At 63.6% G+C, this 26231-nt stretch overlaps 2 protein-coding genes across 8 annotated transcripts in view; both read right to left on the bottom strand.

Moving 5' to 3' along the window:
- The window catches only part of RIPOR1 (RHO family interacting cell polarization regulator 1), a 32514-nt gene extending 15465 nt beyond the window's left edge, over positions 1 to 17049 (bottom strand). For 3 of the 7 annotated variants that reach the window (XM_051629343.1, XM_051629338.1, XM_051629344.1), the window contains exon 1: positions 3346 to 3474. In XM_051629343.1, the coding sequence (XP_051485303.1) occupies positions 3346 to 3364 (19 nt within the window). In that variant the 5' untranslated portion in view covers positions 3365 to 3474. Of the gene's footprint in view, positions 1 to 2064; positions 2082 to 3345; positions 3475 to 6830; positions 6923 to 13966; positions 14198 to 15802; positions 16021 to 16737 lie in introns of those variants that run through there. The other 4 variants (XM_051629339.1, XM_051629340.1, XM_051629341.1 and 1 more) reach the window with 4 other exon arrangements.
- A 2833-nt stretch (positions 17050 to 19882) lies between these two features.
- Positions 19883 to 23886, bottom strand: LOC127389149 (C-factor-like). Its single transcript, XM_051629403.1, has 6 exons — positions 23721 to 23886; positions 23044 to 23095; positions 21992 to 22182; positions 21508 to 21666; positions 21118 to 21228; positions 19883 to 20156 (listed from the first exon to the last, which is right to left on the bottom strand). The coding sequence occupies exons 1-6, from the start codon at positions 23865 to 23867 to the stop codon at positions 20043 to 20045; spliced, it is 774 nt and encodes a 257-aa protein (XP_051485363.1). The 5' UTR covers positions 23868 to 23886; the 3' UTR covers positions 19883 to 20042.
- Positions 23887 to 26231: the final 2345 nt, after the last annotated feature.

Raw genomic sequence — 26231 nt, forward strand, 5'->3', positions numbered from 1 at the left:
ACAAGGTGAGCACAGAGCCCTGCCAGCCTGTCCTCCAGCCCACAGCACCTTCTCAGGGCACAACGGGGGGATCTAAGGAGGATCACCTAGGCAGGAGCCTGCACTGGGGAGAAGGATGCTGGGGGGGGGGGGGGGTCACAGGGGGAGAAGGATGCTGGGGGTGACAGAGGGAGAGGGATGCTGAGGATGTCACAGGGGGAGAAGGATGCTTGGGGGGGGGCTTTGGGGGGGGCCTGGCTCTCCCCCAGTCCCCCTGCGACCATCAGATCTGCGGCAGGGTGGGTGAGGAGCAGGGCACAGCCCCTGCCCTTGCTGCCAGCCCACCCAGCCCCCAGGCCCCGCCAGCACCAGCCTCTGCCTGCCACAGCACCCTGCATCCTCAGGCCTGGCACCCTGCAGCCCGGCTCCTGGGCCACGACCCCCTTAGCAGCGGGGGACCCCCTGCCCCTGCTCTGTGGGAGTCCCCAGGGTGCTGGAGCCCGGCCCGGGGCAGCAGGGCAGGCAGGGTGTGGGGTCCTGCTCCTGCCGCGCTTGGCTGGAAAAGGAGGAAAAACCTCGGCGCGGTGCATTCCTGACATGACCGAGATAAGAGGTACCTGGTACCGGCGGCACCGCAACCCCCCGCGGGGGGCAGAGGCGGGGGCCGGCAAGGAGCCCGCGGTCGCTGCATCTCACCCATCCCGGTTACCGGGAGGCTGGCACCGGGCAGAGCACCAGCACACCCGTGTCCCTGCCCCGGGCAGTCCCAGGCACATCCCTCCCTCGCCAGGGAAGGCTCCTGCCCCGAGGCTCCAACCCCACCGCCCCCTGCCCTTAATTAGGGCTCGGGTGCTAACAAAGCTGCCTCCCGACCGAGCGTTTCACCTGCGCTGCAAATCGCCCGCAGCTCTTCCCGGGCTGGGAAACGGGATCCTGGGCGTCGGTCGGTCCGTCTGTCCGTCCTCGGCCCCCGCTGCCCCCCAGCAGCAGCCGGGAGGGGCAGAGCAGCCGGGGACGGGCAGCAGGGTGGGCAGCAGGGTGCTGGGACCCAGCCCGGGGCTCTGCGGCCCGGCCGCCAGCTCCTCTCTCTCCAGGCCGGGTGCTGGGGAGGTGATTGGGATCCCAGGAATGCTGGTGTGAGCGCGGAGGGGCAGTCCGACCGGCTGGGTTGGTCCCGGCTGGTTTCTGTTTCCGACACTCATAGACACCAGCCCCAGGTCGCTCCGGCGGGTTTATCAACACTGTCCTGCTCGGAGACGCCCCAAACAGCCCCCCCCGAGTCCCCAGCCCTGGGACCTGCGGGAGCTCTGACCAGCACCCCCAGCCGTGGCACCCAGGGGTGGCCAGCAAGGCCCGGGGGGGCCGAGCCCACCCCCTGAGCCCGGCGAGCGGCACCCACGGGTGTCTCCGGGGGGGCAGCTGTGGTTCCCACGCTGGTGGCACTGGTGGGCACAGAGGGGTACCCGTGTCCCCGAACAAGCGCGGTGGCCACGGGCCAGTCCCTCCTGCCTGTGGTGCCTGTGGCAAGGAGGGGGTGGTCCTGCTGACCGCCCCGACCCTCGGGTCCCCGCGTGCCCCTCGGGTGCGCGTCCCTCGGGTCCGTGCGTGTCCCTCGGGTCCCCGCGTGTCCCTTGGGTGCGTGTCCCTCGGGTCCGTGCGTGTCCCTCGGGTCCCCGCGTGCCCCTCGGGTGCGTGCCCCTCGGGTGCGTGTCCCTCGTGTCCCCGCGTGTCCCTCGGGTGCGTGTCCCTCGGGTGCGTGTCCCTCGGGTCCCCGCGTGTCCCTCGGGTGCGTGCCCCCGGGCCTCACACCCCTGCCCCCCGGCCCCCCCCGGCGTGGGCTGGAGCAGCTCTTTCTCCCACCCCCCCCCCTCGTCCCTCCCGGCACGGAGGACAGGAACGCCCAGGGACCACCGCCATGGGCACCGGGAGCCCGGGGTGCCCCTTCCCTGCCCCCCCTCCATGCTCCGCTTCCCCTCCAGGCAGGCGGGACCCCCCGGCCTGCCCCCCGCGCTGGGTGCTCGAGGGGATTTTTTTCTGGGATTTGGATAAATCGGTGAACGGCATCCTTGGCTCCCTGGGACTCACCCGGGAGACAAACTCCCAGCCATGAGGTCTTAGCCCCCCCTGGAGCAGGGGGGGGGGGGGGGGTGGTCCGGGTGCTGCGGGCAGGGGGCTGGATGGGTGCTGGGGGGGGGGGGGCCCAGCGGCTGCATCCGCCCGGCTGGCTCCTTGGGCCAAGTGGGAGGGCGGCAGGAAAGGGAAGGAGCTGGGAATGGGAAGAATTGGAGGAAGTGCTTATTTACCCCGCGGAGTATCCCCGAGGAAGGGCAGGGCAGGGCAAGGCACAGGCAGGACACTCACGGCCGGCTCCCCTGGGGGGACTCGCAGCCTCCCACCCCACGGGCTCCCAGTTCACAGCCAGAAAAGGGGTGTAAGTCCCAAACTGGGACCATGGAGGAGGCCACCGTTGGGGTTCCCCAGGGCCTGGCTGAGCTCAAGCACAGCCTGTTCTCTTGGACTGCTCCTGAGAACCAGCCCAGAACCACCATGACCCCAGTGAAGGTGGGACCCCAACACCAAACAGACCGAGCACGCAGTCAGGATCCCCATGGCTTTCAAGGCCCTGGGGTGTAGATCACCTCCATGCCCTCCCAGATGGGACTGCAGCCTGGCCCTGCTCCTGACCCCTCTCAGAGGCACTGAGATCCTCCAGCAGGATCCTGCTGGGTTGGCACAACCTTGGGAAGATCCCACGTGCCACCTTCACCCCCACCTGCTCATCTCCACCATGCTCTGCAGGGCACCAGCAGCTTCTCCCCCAAATCCTGCCGGGGCAACTTGGTCCCTGTTCCTGAGAGCAGCTCCAGGACCCCCTATTCAGGTCCCCTGGAGTGGTGGTGCCAGGGCTGCCCAACACTGAGCCCAGCTCTGTTTGCCCCCATCAGCACGGCCACATCCAAGATATGGGGGCTCAGGGGGGGCAGAAAACCAGTTTGCCACGGAAAGCTGTGCTGCCCTGGCACCTGGGCAGTGGTGGGCACCTGTGGCCCCTCTCCTGCCTGGAGAACCAAGCCTGGCTCTCAGCGTGGGCAACAGCACAGCTGGGCAGCCAGCAGGTCGTGTCCCGCCCCGTCCCAACACCAGGGTGACACCCGTGTCCCTCGCAGGTGCTGGGGACCCACGGCATTGTTCCCCCCCCCCCCCGCAAGATGTCTCTTCCTGGCAAAGCCCCTCGCCCAGAAAAGCCCCTCAGAAGCCCGACCCCGTCACCCTGGAGCCCTCAAACTATGGGGGCGGGGGGGGGGGGGGAGGTCTCCAAATCAACAGCATCTGCCGGGGGGCTGCGGTGCTGCCGGCGCTCGGTACCTTTTGGTTTGCCATTCATGGTGGGCTGCGGTGGCACGTGCCCCCCGGGCTGGGGTGGGTGGCAGGGGCAGCTGCCGCTGGCTCATGCCGTCCGTCCGTCCGTCCGTCCGTCGGTGTGCGGGGCCGGGGGGGCTGCCCCGGGCGGCACAGTCTCCTCCCACGCTTCCCCTGCCCGGGGCTGACATCACCGCCCAGCGCCACGACTGACGGAGGACGGGAGGACAGAGGGACGGGAGGACAGAGGGACACCCATCACGCTCGGGGGGAGGAGACCCCACCAGCACCAGAGCTGCCCTGCGAGCAGCCACAACACGGCTCGGGCCCTTCCTTTCCCACCGTTCCCCTGGGGAAACTGAGGCACGGGGGACTGCACTGCGGGTCCCCACGGTGCAGACTCCCCTTGGAGACCCCCAAGGCCAGGATGGGACAGGGGGATGCTCTGGGCACAGCCCCTCACCCCCATCCCTGCCACGAAGCCGTGGGCAGAGGGGGCAGCCAACGCTCACCCTGCTGCAGGGAGCAGTCCTGGCAGCCCTGCTGCTCAATTCTGCAGCGATTTTATACATATTCATATATATTTATATTAAAAAAAATGCTACTACAGGCTTCCCACAGCCTGCATCCCCAGAGCCTGCATCCCCAGAGCCTGCTCCCCCCACTGCTCCCACGGGGCAGACCCTCCTGCCCTCCATGCCCACCCCAGCAGCCGGGGGCGCCTCCCACCCCACAACTCCCTGTTTAGGGTACAGGAATGCCCCAACCCACCAGGGGACCCTATGGCACAGACATCACCCCCCCCACCCCCAGTGCTGCAGGTCCCTGCATGGGTCCTGGGGTCCCCAGGCCTGGCACCCCCTCTTCAGCTCTGATGGAGGAGGCTGGAGCAACCAGCTCCATCCCCACCGTCACCCGGGCAGGAAGAGCCACCTCCCTCCCAGGCTCCTTTCCTGTTTGCTGCTGCTTTTAGAGCCAGGTCAGGTCAGGTTCAGGAGGAAAAGCCTTGAGGCAGAGTCCTGGAGGGGTGCTTGGAAATATAGGGTGCTCCCAGACCCAGGTAACCCTCTCCCTAGAGAGTGAGCTGGTTGTGGGGCTGCTTCCCCAGCCCAGAACTGGTTCCTTCCTTGCTGGTCCCTGCACAGGATGGGGCCACATGGCAGGGATGGAGGAGCCTCTGGGTGTCCCTTGTAGGGTGGCACTGCTCCAGAGCCAGCCACGGCCAGGCTGGAGCAGCAGTGCCACCAGAGAGTGCTGCATCCCAGGACACCCTCTCATCCTGGCGCCTGGGTGGATGCCCAGTGCCTCTGGGGAAAGAGCTGGTGGGACTGGGCAGCATCCAAGGAAAAACCATCCCAGCTCTGGCAAACACAGGCATCTTGTTGCCCAACCACAGCCTCCAGGGCAGCACCATGGGCAGGGTGAGGAGCCCAGCACCCCACAGCACGGTGCCCATCTCCATCCCAGCCTTCAGGGACTCGCAGGGAGCCCAGCTCTCCTACCTCCCCGGGTCAGGATGCATCTCCCCACCAACAGGCAGAGTCCTGACCCGAGATCTGCCGCAGGCAGGGAGTCACTGCCTGGATTTTCCCCCCTTCCTGCTTCTCCCTGGCTCCCCCAGCCCCGGGCACAGCCCTGGCTGTGCTGGCAGCCACAAGGGCCAGTGCCCAGCAGGCAGCCAGGCCAGGCACCCGCAGCCACGGCCTGTGCCAGCTCATTTGTTCTCATTAAAGGTTAATCAGAAAGCCACGCTGAGGCTGGGAGAGAGAGAGACCTTCCCCAGTGCCACGCAGAGACATCCAGGTGTCCCTAGGAGAGGGGTGACAACCAGGCTGGTGGGCACTCCCATGTGCAGGGAAAAGAACACATGGGGCATTTCCCCCCGGCACCTCGTGGCACCCTGCATGGCATGGGGCAGGGCTTGCCAGCTCAGGGACACCTTGCCAAGGGCAGGCAGAGGAAGGGCACGAGCCACAGCGACGCTGCCAGGGGCTGGGCAGTAATTGGGTTAAATGGATCTCTGTCCCTGGGCTGGCTGGGGACACGGAGCGGGCACAAGGAAAGGGACAGCCCCACGGCCACAGGGGGCTTCCCCAGACGGTCACCACCACTCCAGCTGCACCCTTTTGGGGGTGTCCCTGTCCTGCCCCACTCTCGCCAGGCCCAGGGGGCTGCTGCCCCCAGCAACACCACCCCAGGCACCACAGCTGGATGTGCCAACCAAGCCCTCCATGGGCAGCCGTGCTCCGACACGCATGTACAGACATGTCCAGTCCATGTGCAGGTGGAATTAAAAACCAGGATGCTCCCACTTCCCTGCCCTCTGTGGGATACAGGACTGGCAACCCAGAGACCCTGTGTCCTGCCAACACTGAGTCCTGGGGAAGTCCCTGCTGGTCCAGGTACTACCAGCTCCAAGGCTGTGCCCACACAGCCCCTGGAGAAGCCACCAGCCCCAGGAGCACACATCCCTGGTGACATCAGCACCAAAGGCCAAGGTGATGAAGAAGCTATTTCAGGCTGTTCTCAGAAGCAGCACGAGGGGGCTTCAGAGGGTGCACAGTGAGCAGAAGGCACCGCTGGCCAGAAAAAGGCTGGGGAGATGAGGACCACCATGTAGGCACCAGTCTGGTGAGAGGCCAAAGAGCTTCCAGCCATAGGAAACACCTAGAAGGGAGCAGGAGGTGGCAATCCTGGCAAGAAGCCCCACCATTATGGCTTGAAGAAGAACCACGGTGAGCAACCGAGTGGCTTGTGGCCAGGACAGAGCCACTCCTGGTCTGGGAAAGCCTGGTCCTGGAGCTGCAGATGGCCACCACCACCACAGTGCGACAGCCACACCCTCCCCCCCCCTTTTTTTTTTGCAGAAACCAACAACGCCAGCTCCAAAAAACTGTTCTCTGCAGGGTTGATGGCCCAGGCCAGGTTGTCCCCAGAGCCAGGCTGTCCCCAAGGCCACCAGAGGGGCTGGGCACCCCACATCCGGGCAGGGGGGCGGCGGCAGACTCCAGCCCTCCCCCCTGGCTTCCTTGCACCCTCCCCACAACGGCAGCAGAAATAGAAGGGATATAAATGGCAGCCCTATAAATAACCCCAAGCACGAGGCGGGGAGCTCGTCCCAGCCTGGCAATGGCCTCAGCCCACGCCAGGCCAGCCCTTGGTCTGCCTTCATCGTCCCCTGGGGACCCCCGGGGCCAGCTCCCTGCCCACAGCGGGGCTCCCAGGTCCTTCCAGTCACAGTCGTGGCAGGAGCTCCGAGTTGCCCGCTGAGCGTGGCAACAGGATGCCCCCACTCCTCTGGGGGTGGCAGCAGGCACCAGACGATGCCCACCCCAGGCCCTCCACAGCAACCAGGCTGCAGATCCCTGGGCAAAGCAGGAGCTACTGGCCAGGAGCCCGAGGGAGGGTTTGGGAAGAGGTGGCCCTGTCACCAGCCGTGTCCCCACTGCCCGCAAACACTCATCCCCCAGCTGCTGCATCCCACTACCCACCTCATCACATCCATCCTGCCATCATCCCCCATCGCCCCGCTGGCCACTGCACCAGCTCCCAGCCGTGGCTCCTCTAGGCATGGGCACCTCCTCTGGGCATGGGCACCTCCTCTGGCTATGGGTACCTCCTCTGGGCATGGGCACGGGCACCTCCCCTGGCCATGGGCACCTCCTCTGGGCATGGGCCCGGGCACTTCCCCTGGCCATGGGCACCCCGAGTGCGGCGAGCCGGGCGCTGCCCGCTTTTGCGCAGCGTCACGGCGCAGCCCTGCCCGGGGGGACGCAGCCAGGCTGCTCTCAGCCAGCAGCCACCAAGCCCTCAGCCAACATGGGGTCCAGAGGAAGGCCAGGACCTCCTGCTGGCCTCAGCGGTCTCCTCCGGGAATCTAGCAAGGGGGGGAAAACCCGAGCCCCGGGATGGCCGGAGACGCGGCAGGGAACGAGTTAAGGTGCGAGGCCTTCCCCAGCACTTCTTGGCAGGGCTGGGAGGGCTGGGAGATAGAAGGATCGGGCCAGCAACAAAGCGGGATCTGTCTCATTAATTCCCCCGAGCATTCCTCCCTCCGGCAGCCACCCCGCAGGAGGAGGCAGCGCCCAGCTGATGCGGTGCGCCCAGGTCCCCCCGGGACCCCCCTGCGGGGTCTCGCATGGGTGCAGGGGGGCGATGCGGGGGTGATGGGGGCCGTGCGGGACACGGCCCTATATGGACACGGGCAGCTCGCCCTTTGCCGGCTGCCCCGCTGCTCCCGCGGGGAAGCGGAGCGGGCCGGGGCCACCGGCTGCTCCGCGGGGCGAAACAACCGGCGCCATCCAAACCCCGCAGCTTGGCGGGGCCGGGGGAGCCCGCGCCCCCCGGGACCGGCTGCCTCGGGGCGGGTCGGGGGGGTCCTCGCCCCGATATCCCGCGGTCGGGGGGTTCCTTCTCCGGGCGCCTCCGGCCACGGTCCCCGCCCTGCCGCAGGGTGCGGAGCAGCCCCCCAACCGCAGGGACATTTGGGGCGGGGGGGGTTGGGGTTGGGGTGCAGCCCCCAAACCGATGGGCCACGACGGGGGTGCAGCCCCCAAACCGCAGGGTCATGGTTAAACGGAGCAGCCCCCCCCGCGCCCCGAACTGCAGGGCCATGGTTGAAGGAGCAGCCCCCCCCCCGAATCACCGGGCCGTGAGAGGGATCAGCCCCCCCGAAACGCAGGCTCATGGAGGGGGGAGCAGCCCCTCTCCCATGTCCCGGTCCCCCACCTCCCTGCCGTCCGTCCCCCCGCGCCCCGCGGAGCGACCCCCGGGGCTGGGCGGCGGGTGCCCCTGGGGGTGCCCGGTGCCCCCCGACGTCCCCACCCCAGGGTGGAGCCCTGCTAAAGCCCCCGCTTCCCCTCCGCCCCCCCCCCCTTAAACCCCCTTTCCCTCCTCCTCCGCGGGGCGGGCGGCGGGTCCCCGGGGGGGGTGTCGGTGACACTCACATGTCCCCGGAGCGGCGGGGGCCGAGGCGGGGGTCGAGCGCGGGGCCGGGCGGGCGCATCCCCTTTGTTCCGCTCCCACGGCCGGGGAGCGGGAGCGGGGGGAGCGGGAGCTGGGGCCGGCTCCCGGCAGCGCCCACCCCGCCGCGCTCCATGGAAACGCGGAGCCATGTGATCCCGCCAGGAAACCGGGCACGGCCGGCGACAAATGGCGGCGACAGGCCCCGGGGAGGCTCCCTCCATCGCCGTGCCCCCCCCCCCCCCCGCCAGCGCGCAGGGGTCCCAGCTCCCCCCCCCCCGGGGATCCGCCAGCTCCCGGGGCAGCTGGGCTCACCCCTCCTGCGGGCACACGGCGCCCGCCGCCTCTGCCCGTGCCAGGAAAGCAAAGGGATGGACCCCCCACACCCCCACCCCAAAAAAAAAAGGGCCACCAGGGTTTTCCCCGGGTTTTCAGCTCCCCCCGAGAGACCCCGAGCCCCGCCCGGGGCGGCGAAGTGCCGGGACCAAGGCTGCGCGGTCGGGCAGGGGCAGAGGGAACCTGGCCCCCCAGTGCCCCTCGCCGCCCTAACCCCTCCTGACCCCAGCTCGGCGTGTCCGCCGTGGGAGAGCAAAGCCCCGGCGAGGAGCCGTGTTCCCCCCTTGTGTCCCCGCAGCCTCCCCAGGGAAGGAGTGGAAGCAGAGCTCCCACCGCCCGGCCACGGGTGGGGGCAGCCCTGGTGGGAACGCCGGCTGCCCCCCCCAGGGAGCACCACGCCTGGCCTGGATCGGACCCTGCCAGTCCAGGTCCTAAACCCGGACAGCTCTGAGCATCCCCAGAGCCCTGAGGCACGGGGGGGCGGGGGGGGAACCACAGGATGGGGCTTGGAGCAGCCTGGGCTGGTGGGAGGTGTCCCTGCCCGTGCAGGGGGTTGGGACTGGATGAGCTTTAAAGTCCCTTCCCACCCAAACCAGTCTATGCTTCTATGATGCCTGCTGAGGGGATGCATCCTGCTCCTCTCCTCTCCCCCAAGCCCATCTTTTCCCCTCCCTGTCCTAGATAATATGGGATCAACCCAGTTTTAACCAGGCCTTTGCGGCCCCAGTGAGACAAGGTGGATCTCCAGCCAGCCCTGCCATGCAAAGCACTAATTAGGCTGTCGTCAGGCCTCGGAGCTCCGGGGGCAGGACAGTACCAGGGCCAAGGAAATCACTGCAGCACTGTCACCCTCCTGGGACCGCACCAAGGAGCAGCGCTACCAAGCACATCAGCAAGAACCAGGGCTCCCAGCTCCCAGATGTCCCTCCAGGCTGGCCTGGTGATGTGGAAGGAGAAGCTCTGCAGAGATGGGAGAGAGGACAGCAGGGCCCGTGGCCACCAGGGAAAAGCCGAACCAAAGGGCCAACAGGGAGAGGCAGAGAGGATGCACGGATCCATCATCAACCAACACGGGTCCCAGCAGCACGTGGACCCTGTCCCACCAGGAGAGCCCACCACATGCCTGGCGTGGTCAGCACCCCTCTGCCATGCAGTCACCACTTGATCCAGCACCCCTTGTGGACCAAGTTGGGGGCTGGATCCCACCCACACCTCGTGAATGGTCTCACCACCCTGCCCACCCCTCTCTGAGAGCAGCCAGGTCTTGCTGCACGGTCACGGTCTGCTGGGGGAAGGCAGGAAACCTCTGCTGCTGACGTGGTTCAGCCGGTTGTCTGGCCATTCCAGGTGCAAGGAGAGGTGCTCCCCCAAGCTCTGGGGACCTGCCCCGTGCAGACACTCTGATGACATCCCTGCCAGGGCTCCCCCTGAAAAAACAGGGGGCAGATGACCCCAGGCAGCACTCAAACAGGACCCTGGTTGCACAGAGTCACTTGGGTCACCCTCCCCAAGTCCTCCAGCCATGCCAGCTCTGGGTCAGCGCCGTGACCCACCACCACACCATCTCTGCAGGCTTTCTACCAGCCCACCAGACCTGCTGCCACACCAGCCAGGTTGCCATGGGCATTCTGCAACCACGACGGGCACGGTGTGGCACAGCGGGCGCTCGGGAGCACCCCCCACCCCTGCTCTGCCTGGGGGCACCCCTGGCCTGGTGGGCTGCCCAGTGCCCACCACAGCTTCCCGGGGCTCATCCACCCCAACTGCTGCCCACCAAAGCTGGTCCTACTTGCTGCTTCACAGCAAGGGGGGGTCTTTGGATACGGGGAGTGGAGAGACAGAGGAGAGAGAGAGGAGAGAGAGGAGAATTTTCAGTTGGAAGGAACCTACAGTCATCATCCAGTCCCACTGCCTGACCACTTCAGGGCTGACCAAAATCTCAAGCATGTCATTAAGGGCATCATCCAGATGCCTCTTAAGCACCACCAGGCTTGGGGCAGCCACCACCCCTCCAGGAAGCCTGTTTTGGGGTCTGAGCACCCTCTCAGTGTATTTGGGTGGCTGGAGATGGACTGTCCCACACCACCATGTTTTGCTGACCCACGCACCACCACGACAAGATAAAGCACCATTCCAGACTGGGAGCAGCCCTGTCCCCCCGCAGACACGGGGAGAGGGGAGGTTGGCAAGGCTGGGGCTGGCAGAGCTGCCTGCAGCCCCCCTGCCCTCAGCCACATGCCTGCCCACCCTGCCAGGCCTTGCATCTGGAGCTGGAGGCTCCTGCTGCCGAGGCTGGGGCTGGCACAGGGCTCGGGCCATCCCAGGTCACAGCAGCTCGCCTGCTGCAGAGCAGCTCTGCCAACAAAAGCAAGGGCAGCTCAACACCCAGCTCCACCCAGCTCCCCCCAGCCTGCTCCCTCCTGGTGTCCATCAGCAGGCAGGGGTTAAACCATCCCAGCATGGATAACGGATACTCCTGGGCTCTGGGATACTCATGGATCCCAGCCATGGGAGGAGGCTTCCCGGCAGTCCTTGGGTGCTGCTGCAGGCAGGAGTCCCTGAGCACCCTGTCTGAGCACCACCCAGCACCTCAGTGCAGCCCGGTGGCCCAGGACCCCCCTGAGCACCTTCCCCTCTCCCTGCCAGCTTCAGGAAGGCGCAGTGCCCGGCAGAGCCCGCCCGGACCCCCGCAGACCCCCGCACCGCAGGGCCCTGCCCAAATGGCTCTTCTGGCTGGGCCCACAGCCACGTTCTTCCTCTCCCCTCTGTGTGGAGGGCAGGAGGCCAGCCCTTGGCTCCAGGCCTGCCTCCCTGCACGGCTGCTCCGGAGCTGCTGCGTGCTCAGCATTCCTGCTCGGCGCCGGAGCAGGGCAGGGAGCGCAGCCCGGAGCCTTGCGCCGGGACAGCCACGCGTGCTGGGGACACTTGGAGCTTGGCTGTCGTCCCCGAGAGCCACCGAGGTGCCTCTGCAGAGCCTGCTGCCGTCCCTGCCAGCCATCCCAGCGTCCCCATCCCTCCAGCTGCCTGGTTTTGAGGAACAAACCCTGGGATACAGCTCAGGGAGCGTGGGCAGCGCCGGCGCAGCGTGAGCAATGGGCCAAGGCTCCAGCTGACTCACCAGAGCCTCAGGAGCTGACAGCAGAGCAGGGCTGGGCCAGCAGGTCCTTGGAGCTCTGCTTGGCCCTTCCAGGTCCTCAGAGCTTTGCTGGGCCCTTCCAGGTCCCTGGAGTTCTCCTGGGCCAGGTGGATGTGGTGCTGAGGGACGTGGGTCAGTGGTGGCCTTGGCAGGGCTGGGTTAACAGCTGGACTTACAGAACCATAGAATCCCAGACTGCTTTTGGTTGGAAGTGACCTTAAGAGCTCTTCTACTCCCAACCCCCTGCATGGGCAGGGACACCTCCCACCAGCCCAGGCTGCTCCAAGCCCCATCCAACCTGCCCTTCAACACTGCCAGGGATGGGGCAGCCACAGCTTCCCTGGGCAACCTGGGCCATCACCTTCCTACTCTAATGTTCTTCCAACCAAAACAATCCTAGTCCAGACTCTCTGGCCACCAGGCAGCTGTTCTCTCTCCTAACTCCCTTCTCCACCTCTGGAAGATGGCAGGAAGCATCTCCAATCCAGTCCCAGGCTCAGGCTGGGCTGCTGGACATCTCCTGGGCACATCCCCTCCTGCAATCAGGCAGCAGTTCCCACCTCAGCACAGGAGGAACCAACTCCCACACCAGCCCAGAGGAATCACTCCAGAAGTATTCATGATTCACAAGGTTCCTGTGGCCCCTCAGGGACCGTCCCACAGCCAGCAGGAAAGCTGAGGTCATGGGCAAGCCCAGCAAGTGGTGGGGAGGCTGGCACGGCTGGACCAGCAACAGCCTGAGGGGAAAGTTCAGCCCATTGGGTCAGAAACTGCAGGAATATTGTGTCCTGAAGGTGGTCCCAGCCAGGCAGGGGGGATCCAACAATGTCCCCAGGCATCAGAGAGGAACCAACAAGAGGAAAAGGAGCTCAGGTGACTGCACCTGGAAAACTGTGTCCAGTTCTGGTGTCCTCAGCACAAGAAAGATATGGAGCTGTTGGAGAGGGTCCAGAGGAGCCACAGAGATGATGGGAGGGCTGGAGCAGCTCTGCTCTGGAGCCAGGCTGGGAGAGTTGGGGTGTTCAGCCTGGAGAAGAGAAGGCTCCAGGGAGACCTGAGAGCACCTTCCAGTGCCTGAAGGGGCTCCAGGAAAGCTGGGGAGGGGCTTGGGACAAGGGCAGGGAGGGAGAGGACAAGGGGGGGGATGGTTTTAAACTGAGAGAGGGGAGATTTAGGTGAGATATTAGGAAGAAATTCTTCACTCTAAGAGTGGTGAGGAGCTGGGATGGGTTGTCCAGGGAGGTTGTTGATGCCCCATCCCTGGAGGTTTTTAAGGCCAGGTTAGATGAGGTTTTGTGGAACCTGGTCTAGTGGTGGGTTCCCTGCTCATGGCAGGGGGGTTGGAACTTTAAGGTCCCTTCCAACCTTCATGATTCTATGACTCCATGAACTGGCTAACCTGGCAGGGCTGTTCACAAGTGCATGCCATGCTGTCCTCCCCAGGGCAGCCCTTGTGTACCCCCAGCTGGTGGTCCCAGGCACCACTGAGGTGGGGTCCCCATCCCCTGGTGGGCAGCGCCCAAAAGCAGGCAGTGGGCACCCAGTGCTGTTCTCCCTGCTCTCCCTGCAGCTGATGATCCCTCCCCTCCAGAGAAAACAACAGAGAAAAGGCTGGGATGGGGATGAAGGAAATGAAAGCAGGGTGAGCAGGGATAGGAAGTGGCTGCAGTCATCTCCTGTCCCTGCAGCTCTGCCAGCCCAGATCCCACAGCAAGGCCCAGAGAAACCCCAGGGGGAAATCACGTGCTGGGGAGCGTGACCAGCAACTGGGAGGCTTCCCAGTGACCCCAGGTCCCGTGGTGGGACAGGCAGCTGGTGACCCTCTGTGCATCCCAGCCCGGCTCTTCCGTGCCTGCTCCATCCCTGCAGGAGGGCAGATGGAGGGAGACCTCCTGACACCCCCAGCCACGCTCTGACGCTGGCACCATGAGGTGGCACCTCAGGAGCTTTGCCCCCAGCCCAGGTACCTTCTGCCTGCCCTCAGGTTTTGCTCCAAGCTGGTCCCTCCTGGTGCCCCCGTAGGAAAGAGGTGGCAGCCAAAGAGCTGGTCCAGGGGTAAATCTGGTGGCTAAAAGCCACGGGTGGGGCAGGGGTAGCAGAGGTGGGACACGCTGGTCCTGCCCCACCCCAGTGAAAGCCCCCAGAGCCTTAGGACCGGGTGGGCACAGCCTCACTCTGGCTCCTTCCACATACCTCTAGCACACATGTGGATGCCACCAGCCCCGGGCTGTGGCTCCAGCTGGTCTCTCCTGCCTGTGTCACATGCCCTGGCGCCGGGGCCAGCTCTGTTTACATGGACCAGCCTTGGATCCTCCTGCTGGGAATGAGTCAGGCTGCTCCAGCACTGCAGCGGGTGGACGCAGGGCCAGGGATGGCTGGAAGGGGCTCACACCCTCCTCTGCTTCCCATCCTGCTCGGAGCCATCTGCAGCAGCACAGAAGGTGCTGGAGGCTGGAGCTGCCTGCCAGGAAGTTCTCCCTGGCTCAGTTCCACCAGGCCAGCTTCCTTCCCCTCCACCCCACCGGCACGTCATGGCTCAGCACGGGGGGGGGACAAGCCCTAAACAAGCCCCCAGCCCCTTCCAGAGGGTCTAGCCTGGGTGGGATGGCCAGGGCACTGCTGAGGAACCCCAGTGTCTGCAGTCTTGGGGTGTCTCCTGGATTTGGGACCAGCAGGGACAGCAGCTGGAGCTGGCAGGAGAAGCCAGCCCTCTTTCTGGCTGCCTTGAGGTGCTGAGCTGGCACTGGGCTTGTGGGGTGGCCAGATGGGTGTCAGCTGCACACCATCACCCTCCAGCCTCCTCAGCGGGAACCCTGGCCCCTCAAGAGGGTCCCCAGCACAGCTGCAGTGGTGGCAGCATCCCTGGCCCTTCCCTGGGGGGCCAGCAGACCCCCCAGTGTCCCCCTGGCCACATCCAGCCCCCTCTGCCCTTCCACAGCTCCCAGCCCTTCCTTCCTGCTCCTTCTTCCCCACCTATCCCAGAGCCAGGAGAGCTCTCCTGCTCCAGGGATAGACCATTTTTCCCTTTGCTTCCAATTTTCCCAGAGTGGGGAAAAAAGAGCCTGGAGGCTCCTTTTGGGACCCCCTCCCCCCCATCTTCACTCCCCTCACTGTGCCCAGGGCTGCCTGGGGGGGAGCACAATAACCAGAAGTGTGTGGAGCCCTTGGGAAGGAGGGATGTTCCCAGATGGAATGCAGCCCTGACAGCACTGGCTCAGCTTTAAAGGGTAACTTGATCCTGTCATAACAAACAAGAGGAACCAAGTTCCTCCCCCACATCACATCCCTGGCCCCGAGGAGAGGGACACAGGGGTGAGAGCTCATGGAAATGAGCTTGGATCCTTGTGCTTGCTCTGGGGCTCTGTCCCTACAGCCAACAGGGAGGGAAGGATGTTCCCAGGGGAGCAGGGCTGGGACCTGAGCAGGCACCCTGGCCACGTCACTCTCTGGCCCTGACAAAGGCTGGGACACAAACCATGAAGCCAGAAGGGGTGGGCTGGGCACCTGCTGGTCTCCAGGGACATCCCTGAAGTCCCTGTGCCACTCGCCACATCATCGGGGTGCTGGGGACCGAAGGGACAACCCAGCAGCAGGAAGGCTGCCCCAGGCTGGGCAGCTTAACCCCACCCAGCATCCCTGCAGCCCCCTCTGCACCCCCACAGCACCCAACTGGCACCCCAGGTGCAGCCTCCCGGGAACTTGTCCTGCAGGAGCTGGGAATTCAGGCCCAGCCAGTGCCAGGCAGGGAGAGGCTGAGCCCACCAAAGCTCCAGCAGGACCCTTCAAAGCAGGACTCGGCGTCACCCCAGCGAGGCAGGACCCACCTCTGCTGCTGCACAGGCACTCAGGCTCAGGAAAGGTGTCCCGTGGGGGCATCACCAGGGAGGACACAGCCCCAGCCTGTGCTGGCAGGGCACTGGGGTCCCCTCCCTGCCTGGCCAGAAGACAGGGGGACAATTTGGCAGAGTTCAGCTGCAGGAAGAGAAAGCCATGTGGAGAAAGTTGCTGAGATATCTGATCTCCACTTACCCAGGGAGCAGCAGGTGGCACCTCTGGAGAACCTGGGGTCCAATTAACCCCCGGCTCATCAGACGAAGCCAGTGAAGTGCTGTAATTTTCTCCTCCAAGATGGATTTCCTCCAAACCATTACATTTTTGGGTTAAATCTGTGCAATGCTGGTAAAGCTGGTGGCTCCTCAGCTGACCAGGGGGCCTTCCAGAGGAAGGAGCAGGCAGGATCCCACCAGCTAAAACGGGGAAGAGAGAGCAAGGAGGGAATCAGCAGCAGCTGAAGCCTTCAGGACCTTCTCTCCACGCTGAGAGATGCCAGTGTCCACCTTTTGCCGGAGTGGCTGGGAGACAAAATGACTTTGGGGAAAGCTGCCAAGGGGTGCTGCTGGTCCCCAAGGAGGTAAAACCTCCAGTGACCTCCCAGCACCAAAGCAAACTGTCCTCCCAGGGGGGTTGTGGAGCCTCCCTGGCTCTGGCCCAGGGCAGCAGGGAGCAGCAGCCCAGGCAGCAGCGGGTTAAAAACCCGAGGTGGGACTTGATGAGCTGCTTCCTCCCTGCTAACAATAACAGAGCAGGAGGAGAAGGGACCTACCAGGCTCTGCAGGGCCAGATACTGATGGAGCAACCCCGGCCCTGCAGCAGCAGTGCTGGAGGAAGCCTCAGCACCTTATCTGCTGGCCCCACTCGGCTTCCTTGGAGGCCCTGGGGCTGCAGGGATCAGGATGTGCTTCCTCCTGATCCCTTCTCCTGCACCCAGCCCCAGGTCCTGGGACATGGATGGCAGCCCCGGACACCAGCACCCTCCCAGAGCTGCAGGTACCCAGGAGATCCAGCCTGCCCAGCATCAGTCCACCCCACTGCTGGTGGCTCTGGGAAAGGTCCCCAGGGCTCTGTGACCAGCAGGGAAACGTCCCCACCGTGACCACGCTGCTGCCCGTGGGCAGGGAACACACCTTGGCAGAACAAAGAGCCGGTTTGGCCGGATGAAGCCTCCTGCTGAGGTGATCTCCAGGCCCTGGCTGAGGTCCCTGCAGTCCTGGTTGCCTCTGCTCCTGCTCCTTCCCCAGCCGGAGGAGCTCTCAGCACCTGGAGCTGCGCGGCCGGCCTGGCCGCACTGGCCGCTGTCCCAGCGCTTCCTCCGCTTCGTGACCTGCCTCCTGCTCCACCTCCACAGCTCCATCCGTGTCCCAGGAGCTGCCCTCTTCCCTTCCCACTCTCCTCCCAGCCCGGGCTTTGCCTTTCCCAGCAGCTCTGCTTGTCCCTCTTGGGCACGGGAGGTTGCCTCTCAAAGCAGGGCTTGTCCTGCACCCCGCCAGGACCCCCCCGCCCCGCGTCCCTCCCGCTCCTGTCCTGACCCACCTCCTGGTGCAACGAGTCTTCGCTGGTGCCTGTTGGGCTGAAGGAAGGCAGCTGAGGGAAGACCCTGGAAAATATGGGCCTTTCCTACCACTGAAGCCAGTCCCTGGAGAGCTGTGTTTGTCCACCGTGGCTCCACGGGCAGCGCTGGAAGCAGCCTGAGCTGCTCTGGGTGACAACCTCCCCACCCATGGTCCCTGCAGTCCCCAGACATGTTCCCATGCCCTTTGCAGCCCTATTCCTGGAGGGTTGGTCCACATTTCCCTGCTGCTGGAGCCAGCAGCCCCCCATGGCAATGCACTGGTCCTGTTGGCACCTGTCCTCTGGCTTCAGAACAGAGGTGGACCAGCTGCAGAGAGCAGACGGATCCTACACCATCCTCGCTCTGCCCCACCAGGGTCTGGTGGAGCTGTGATCTCCTGGGCCAGCACTGGTAAAAGGACACAGGAGATGGTGCTCCACATGTTGCCATCCTGGTAGGCAGGGGGGGTGCTGAGCTCTGACCCTGAGCCAGGAGATAAGCCTGACCCAAAGAGCAGAGCCAGCAAAAGGGAGCAAGAGAGGCAGGAAACATCAGGCACGAGAGGAAACGTGGAGATCATCGGCTGCAGGAGCACAAACACCCGGAGCTTGTGCAGAGGAAAAGCTGACACCGCCTGGCAAGTGTCAGAGCAGGGAGACCTGCCCATCTGGCCACTCACTGAGGCTTCTGGAGGAACACATGGCCTGGAGCACCTCGGGGTGCTTGGGCAGACCTGGCCTTCAAGTTACCACCCCTGGCAGCTCAGCTCCAGCACGGGCTTCCTGGGACGAGCCTTGTCCTGGAGGCTGGAAGGCTGAGGAGCAGCTGGTCTGGTGGTGATGGTGAAGTACCCACCACGGGCAATTCCCACTTGTAGAGGTCCAAGCTGGGTCATCCTGCCCCAGGCTTGAAAAATGGGATCAACTGACCTGCTGCCTCGTGGCTCTGCATGGCAAGTAGCTGCTGTCCTGGCACCTGGAGGCAAGAGCACTGCACCTGGTGTCCTACAGGCTGATGGTCACAGTCCTTCAACGTCCAGCAGCCCCTCGAGGTTTGGTGTCATCCCCAGCAGCTGGGCTTCTAGTAGGACTCCACTTGCAGAGCTTCCTGGTCCTCCTCCCACCACCTCTGGCTCAAAGGGCTGGCCACATGCCAGGTGACCTGCCCGCCTGTGATGTCCCAGTTCCCAGGGGACCGGAGAGAGAGGCTCACAGATTTATCAGCCTCCTGAGCTCAGCCAAAACCCTCCTGCCACAGGTGGTGGGGCAACCATCCTGTGTCACCAGCTCTGCAGATCATCATTCAAGCTGATGGAGCTTGTCCCAGCTTTCAGCATTCCCATTTCTCCCCATGCTCCCAGGGGAGCAGATGCACCCGTCTCCTGGGGCTGGCAGTGACCATGGGGGGGCTACAAGCTGCCTACAAGCAGAGGTGGGATCCCTGGCATAGCTGATCTCCCAGGAACCAGAACCTGGCATGGGGCAGAAGGGAGAAACCTGGAGATGAGCACAAAACCAGCCCACGGTGACTGGTCAGGCTCCAGCTGGCTGGTGTGGAGCAACTGGAGCAGGAGAACCTCTGCAAGGGGCAGGGAAGGTGCTGGGTGGAGGCTTGGCCACGTGTCAGAGCCAGCTCCTGTCCCTCAACTTTCCCTCATGAGGGGTTTCTCTCCCCCTGCTGCCATCACAGCCCTGGAAAATGCCTGGGGAGGGACACGGGTGACCACAGATTTGAGCTGGGAAAGCAAAGAGCACCCCTGAACTTCACCAGGGCATCTTGCCTCTCCTCTTTTCCCCAGCTGGCCACCCGGGCTGCTTGGGACCCCCAAGGATCCAAAGGTCCAAGCCCACAAGCTCTGTCAGCTCCCACCTCCAGCCACAGGCACTGTCCCCAAGGCCAGGCTGGCACACCCAGGTTGCAGATGCTCCCTTCTGTCCCCTTTCCCACCCTCTCCAAAGTCTTGGCTACCAAAATGCCACCGGCTTGGGAGGACCTGGAGCTGGAGAGGAAGAAAAACTCACTGGTGCCTGTGACTCACAGGCTGGCTGGGGACACAGCTCTGCTCAGCAGGGCAGGGACATGGTCCCAGCCCAGCAGCCTTGCCTGGGGTGAAGCCTGGGGGGGGACACTGCAGTATTTGTCCTCCTGGTTGGGAAATGAGGGGGCTCCTGTACTCCAGAGATGGCCAGATGTGCTTCAGCTGATCCTCCAGATGAGCAGGAGGTGGTGGTGGCCTCTGAGGGAAGGAGCAGTGGGTTTGTCTCTCCTGCAGGCCAGGTTGCTCTGCCCACCTGAGACAAGGCAGGGTTTGAAGGAGCCTCAGCTCCTTTTCCCCGTAGCCCCCCCAAAGAGAAACTCCTTCCAGAAATGGCTGAACCCTCCTGGGCAAACCCAGCACCACCCCAAAGCCCTCTCCTTTGGGAGTGTTACCACCTCCTGGACAAATTGATGCAGCCCAGAGCTGCCTGGCCCACCCAGAAGCCCCAAGGTCCTCAGCCTCCCCACCCTGCTGAGGTGCCATTCCCATGCTGAGCACCCCCCCAGGCCTGGGGTTCCCCCACCCAGGGGTGGGATGGCAGGACTGGGCTGTGGTGCTACTGGCCCTCCCATTCCAGCCCTTAGGGCTGATCCCAAGGACACCACATCCAGCACAAAGTCCAACTCCAGGTGAGGACAGAGTGTCTCTCAGGGGGGACACTGCAGCTGGGAGAAGACACAAGTACTAATTGACTGTATTTATTAGTGACGTGAAGGTGTGTGGGGGGATCCCAGTCTGCCCCACACGCCCTTGCAGACCACGGAGGGCTGAGCATCCTGGTGCTCCAGGGCACCCAGAGCATCCCCTGGCACGGTGGGGTCCCTCGCAGGGACACAGGGTGGTCACCAAGGAATAGCTTTACCTTCCCAGTTGAGCAGGGTCCCGCTGTGCTTCTCAGAGAGGATGGGCAGGACAGAGAGCAGCCCCCGCACACTGGTGTCCACTGTCAGGTCAGCCTGCAATGGGCTTGAGTGAGGAGCAGGACCAGGATCCCACCCACTAGCACCTGCCCAGCTCGTGCACCTCAGCAGCAGGGCTCCTTCCACCCAGATGGAGCAGAGAGCCACAGGAGGTGGGATGGGGCTGCAACTGGGAGGATGGTTGGGGATCCACGTGCTCATGGATGGCTTGGGTAGAGGTGGCTTGTGCTGGGAAGCCAGAGATAGGCTTAAATCCATGGGACATGGAAGAGATAGGATGAGGGGAGTGGTTTTAAGGTGAAAGAGGAGAGATTTAGGTTGGATATTAGGAGGAAATTCATCCCTGTGAGGGTGGTGAGAGCCTGGCCCAGGTTGCCCAGGGAAGCTGTGGCTGCCCCATCCCTGGCAGTGTTGAAGGGCAGGTTGGATGGGGCTTGGAGCAGCCTGGGCTGGTGGGAGGTGTCCCTGCCCATGCAAAGGGGTTGGATCTAGATGATCATGAAGGTCCCTTCCAAACCAAACCATTCAATGATTTCATCCCTAAGATCCCAGCAGCAAGCAGAATGCAGCCTTCTCAAAACTCCAGGGTTGCAGGGTCCAGCCCCACCCCAGAGGATCCTGCAGGATGAAGGGAGACCTCTTGGGCCTGCAGCTCTCCCAGGAAGAGAGGGCAGGGTGGGACAGTGCTGCTCCTCTCCTCCCTTTTCCGGCAGACTTAGCTTCTCTGCACGTCTCCAAGGTGCCCATGAACAGGCCTCCTGCCCACCCTGGATATGTGCTGATGCCATTTCCCAGGCAGCACCCACAGGTTCCTCCATGGCCCAGCACAGACACACATCTCAGGCAACTTGCAACCTGGGAGACAACTCATCCTCGCATGGATCCCTCCCCACAAGAGCCATCCCAGCCACCTGAGGCACCTCCTGTGCCACTGCATGTTTGCAGGCCTAGGTCCCACCTGTGGGTCTCCACCTCAACCCACCCAGCTGGAACTCACCTCCTGGGTGCCCATGTCTGTTTTCACCCAGCCAGGGTGAAGGGCCACGCAGAGGATCCCGGCGTCCCCGTAGGTCAGGGCTTGGCACTTGGTGAGCATGTTGAGGGCAGCCTGGGTGAGGAAGGAACCATCAGCCACGGGCAGGAGAAACCTCCACGCACGAGGGTCCCCTCCCCTGGCTGCCTCATGGCAAGGGAGAAGCAGCAAGGCCAGTTCTTCAAGACACCATGCCCCAGGTGGGCAGCAGCTGGGCACAGGGGTGGCCAGGGAGCCTGGGCAGCCGTCAGCATGGAGAAGTCCCTCCATCTCACCATCTCAAGTGCTGTCCTGGCCAGGGACAGCTCTGACTCCCACTGAGTCCCAGGCACGTGCAGGTGCCCCTCTCCGTACCTTGCTGCAGCGGTAGGAGATGACAGGCTTGATGAAGGATGCAGCAGTTCTCTCGATGGACCCCATGACAGTGGAGATGTTGATGATGGCTGCCTTGCTGCAGCTCAGGCCCTTTTCTGTGCTCTCCCGGGCAGCCTTCTTCAGCAGGGGCAGGAATGCCTGGGGAGAGGCAACCTGGTAGACCTGCTGTGCCTTGAAACAGCCCCACCTATAGCAACTCCAAGCCAGCCTGCCTACAACAGGGAGGATGAGGAGGAGCAGCAAGGAGCCAGGAGAGCCCAGGTGTTTTGCTGCTGTAGCCCCACCTGTTCCCAGTTTGCCCAGCACAACATAGCTGGGCTTGGGTAGAGAGCACAGCCCCTTCTGCAGCCCTGGGAATGCTGGCAAAGCCCTCTGAGATCCCCGTGGGTCAGCCCAGACCATCCTCCAACCGGACTAAGTTCCCCCTCCGTGCTGAGCTCCGTCCCCAGAGCTTCACCCGTACCTGGGCCATCAGCAGTGGCCCCACCGCATTGGTCTGGTAGGTCCTCATCATGTCCTCAGCATCCACCACCTCCAGCGAGGCCGTGGGGGTGTAGATGGCAGCGTTGTTAATGAGCAGGTTCAAGCCCGCGCCGTTCAGCTTCCCCTCCACCACCTTCGCGGCCTCAGTGATCGCCGAGGGGTTTGCAACATCTGCAGTGGAAGAGAAGAGGGGTTGAGAGCCGTGGGGGTCCAGCAGGGTGGGGTGCCTGGGGAGAAGAGCCAGGTGGAGATGCTGAGGAACAGCCCCGCGTCCCGACCTGCGCGGTTTTCCATCCTCGGGCAGCAGATGGGGCTGTGCAACCAGCTCGGAGCGCCCCGGCACCCGAAACTGATCCCAAACCCGCCTCCTCGGCCGTGCACAAGGTCCTCGTCCCACCGCAGGATCCTGCCCTGGGACAGCCCACCAGGCAGAGCCGCTCCGGGGACAGCCCCGAGGGGGCAAAGTGCTGCTGGGAATCCCGCGCCAGGAACCAGCGGTCACAGTGGACAAAGTCCATCCCTGAGGAAGCTCTGGAGAGCCCGGGGCAGTCCCTGGAGGTGGGGGGGGGGGTTTGTCCACACAGTGATTGTGCTGGGACCCGCTGCAGGATGGCTCTGCAAGGTCCTACAGCTCTTGCCCAGGCTCTGGGCTGGTTGTAGAGTGTTCCCATAGGATCTGCCTTCCTAGAGGAGCCCTCCTGGTCTTGCCTGGGACTTGGGATCAAGGTAGCTCCTTGGCGTGGCACAGCAAGGACAGCCCCAAGGCTGGGAGAGCTGGAGCCTGCCCAGGGTGGGACTCAAGAACCTGCTGGTCCTGTGGCCATGGGGCAAGGAGGCTCCAGGGTGAGCTACCAGGGCTGAGACAGCTCTGGAGAAGCTGGGCTCTTAGCAGCAGGACTTGAAGTAGCTCTGAAGAACTGGATCCCTGAAGGCAGGCAGGGAGGGAGGGAGGGAGGGAGGGAGGGAAAGAGAAGTGGGGCAAGTGTGGCCAGCAGCCACAAAGCTACCAGCTTGGCAGCAGAGTGCACCTACCCAGCTTCACAAGAACCAGGTTTGGGTGTTTGGAGGCCAGATCTCTCAGCTCCTACAAAGAGACATGGGAAAGCAATCAGTACAAGGCAGAGGTGATCCCAGGGCACCAGAGATGGTCCACCCTGAAGGAAACATCTTCCAGATGTTATCACAGAATCATAGAATGGTTTGGGTTGGACGGGACCTTGAAGATCATCTAGTTCCAACCCCCCTGCGTGTTCCTCAGCACTTGTGGACGGCTGCAGGGGCTCCTGCCCGGGCAGGGGGATGCTTTGCTGCTGTGATTTCCTGCTGAAGCCCCAGGTCGGGGTGTCCCCTCTTCCAGCAAAGTGAAAAGCCAGGGCAGGAGGATCCCCCAGCTCCTCGGACCACCGGGCACAACCCCCCCAGCTTCCACCCGTGGCTCAGAACTGGCCAGAGCAGCGTGGCTGCAGTTCCCACTGCCTCAACCACCAGCCCTGCTCAGCCCCAGCGCGGGGCCGGGCAAGGCTGAAGCCTCGTCACCCTCCGGGCTGCCCCACAGCCGGGGTGACCTTGACTTGACTTGACTTGACGGGTGACCCGGCGTCTCCTTCCCCCCCCCCCAAGGACCTCCACAAGCGGGCAGGACACAACGCTCCGCTACCGGGGTGGGGGGGGTGATGAAGCAAACCGAGTCATTCCCGGCCAGCGCTGACCTGGGCCCGGGGTCCCTCGGGGTCCCGGCATGTGGCGAAGATCCAGGCGGGGGGTCTGGGGGTCCCCAGCAGCTGCCGGACCAGCTCCAGCCCGATGCCGCGGTTGGAACCGGTCAGCAGCACCGTCCGTGCCCGCACCGAGGCCATCGCGTCCGCCCGCCCCCGGCACCGCCTCCCCGGCCGGGAGGGGCTTGGCCCAACCCCCCCCCCCGCTGCGGGGTTCGGCTTGGTGGGGTTTGTTTTTTTTCATTCCCGTCTCATATTCCGTGGAAATACAGCAAGAGCTTCCGCAGCTCCAGGTCCCCGCCAGTCCCGGTGTTCCCGCAGGGACGGAGCAATGATCTGGGGGGGGGGGGGGAGGGAAATAGAGGGGACCCCCACACACACGCCTCTTCCCAAGGCTCACAGCATTCCTGGGATGGTGCATCCAGCTCCTTCGGCACAGGAACGCAGAGGGGACGCTCCCCACTCCTCCCTCTTCCCCCCAGGCAGTTCTGAGCTTTTCAGACATGCTTGGCTTGGAGGAGACCCCTGGCTCAGGGGTTTGGGTGGGATTCTCTGGAGTCTAGACCACAGAACCCACCATGAGCTTGGGAAAGGAGGAATGACTTTACTCCCTGCCCGAGGCAGCCACAAGTAGCATTTGGTTCTCTCCAGATTCAGCTGGAGCTGAAGACACCCAGCAGCTCCTGAAGCTGTGTCCTCTGGGCAGGGGCTGCTTGGGAACCTGCCTCAGCCTTGGGTTCTTCTCATGGTAAGACACCCCTTGCAAGGCCAGGGCCCTGAGTGCTTGGCACAGAATCAGCATCCCAGACTGGTTTGGGTTGGAAGGACCTTAAACATCACCTAGATCCAGCCCCCTGCATGGGCAGGGACACCTCCCACCAGCCCAGGTTGCTCCAAGCCCCATCCAACCTGCCCTTCAACACTGCCAGGAATGGGAATGCTGCTCCTTGCAGCATCTGCTTGAATTCAAGCCCCATTCTGCTTCTCTCTGCTCAGGCCGCCAGTGAGAGGACTTGTCACCAGAAGTGCTGCTCCATCTGGTGCAAAGGTGGGCAGATACGTAAAAATGAGGACACAGGGGGACAAACCAACCCTCTCAGTGAACCACACTGAGGAAGGGGGTTTTGCCCACTGTGGGAAACTGTTCTTTTCTTCCCCACATCAGTCTAAACAAAATGCCTTTTCAGCCAGGAAGGCCTCTCCTGATTATCCCCAGCTAAGGGACTAAACCAGACTTGCTTCTCAAGGACAACTGAACCCAAAACAACAGCTGTGGCCCGGGACAGAAAGGATGGGTGACAAGCCACCCTGTGCCCCTGGTGTCACCGCCCTAACGTGGGGCTGATGGACGCTCGTTGGCTCTGGACAGTGACACTGACTGGACAGGTGGGTCAGGGGGTATCAAAGGGGCGAGGGCAGCAGGTGGGCCCTTCCCTCCTCCCTGAGGCCCGTTCGGACGCTTTCTGCCTGGGACACCCCCCTGCTGCGGACACTGGTGCTGGGACCCTGCCTGCCTGCCTGCCCCGGGTCCAGCCTGAGCCTCAGCGCCGAGCGTGCCGGGGTCCCGAGCCCTGGGGTCGGGGCCGGAGCCCCCTCCCCGTGTTGCTGCCCTGGAGGGGAAACCAGCGGCCGCTGCACCCGCTGCCGAGAGGCTGCCCCTCCGACACCACGGGCTGCAGACCTGCCTGGCGGGGACAAGCCAGAGGGGAACAGCACCTCACACACACACACACACACGCACACACAGCTCCACCTCAGGCTTCCTTTGGTCCTCAACCCTCCCCCAAAGAGAACGCCTTAAAAGCACAAGACCCTTTGCATTACCTCCCTAAAGGACACTTTCTTACTGTATATATATATATATATATATTTACATATATCTATCTATATCTATCTATATCTATATATATTTACATATATATATCTCCCTGGTAGCCATTTACGTTTCCATTTTCCCTAAACGTCATCCCTCAGTTTGTGTTAAACCTTAATAAACCGATGAATTCGTGTAGTAAACATTGGTCTCAGCAGCAATTTGTGGGTGCATTCTAACCAGCACCCTAAAATACAGCCCCGCAGCGGCCGTTCCTCCGGGAGAGGCAGCGTGTGACCCTCGGGCTCATTCACAAACCCCTCCTGTCACCGTTTGACTCGGGTTTGGGTCCGACAACAACGCTCTCGATCCCCTCCCCCTCCCACCCAGGTAGGGAAGGAGAGAGAGAAAAAGAGAGAGAGACTTGGCTGGATTGAAAACTAAACTGCACAGCTTGAATTAAACACTGATGATGTAAGAAAATAGATACCATTATATAGATACGTTCAGGTATGGGCAAAAGCCTCTCACCTCCCCCCACCCCCAGCAACTCCCCCAGCATCTCCTGAGCTGGGAACAGTCCTGGAAAATCCTGGAGCTGCTGGAGAAAGCGGAGGGTGATGAGGGTCAGGAGAGCTGGAGCCTGGGGGTCCACGGGGAGGGAGGGACGGAGTCCTCCCCGGACGATGGCC

This window comes from Apus apus, chromosome 11, assembly GCF_020740795.1.
Source record: "Apus apus isolate bApuApu2 chromosome 11, bApuApu2.pri.cur, whole genome shotgun sequence".
Classification (NCBI taxonomy): Eukaryota; Metazoa; Chordata; class Aves; order Apodiformes; family Apodidae; genus Apus; species Apus apus.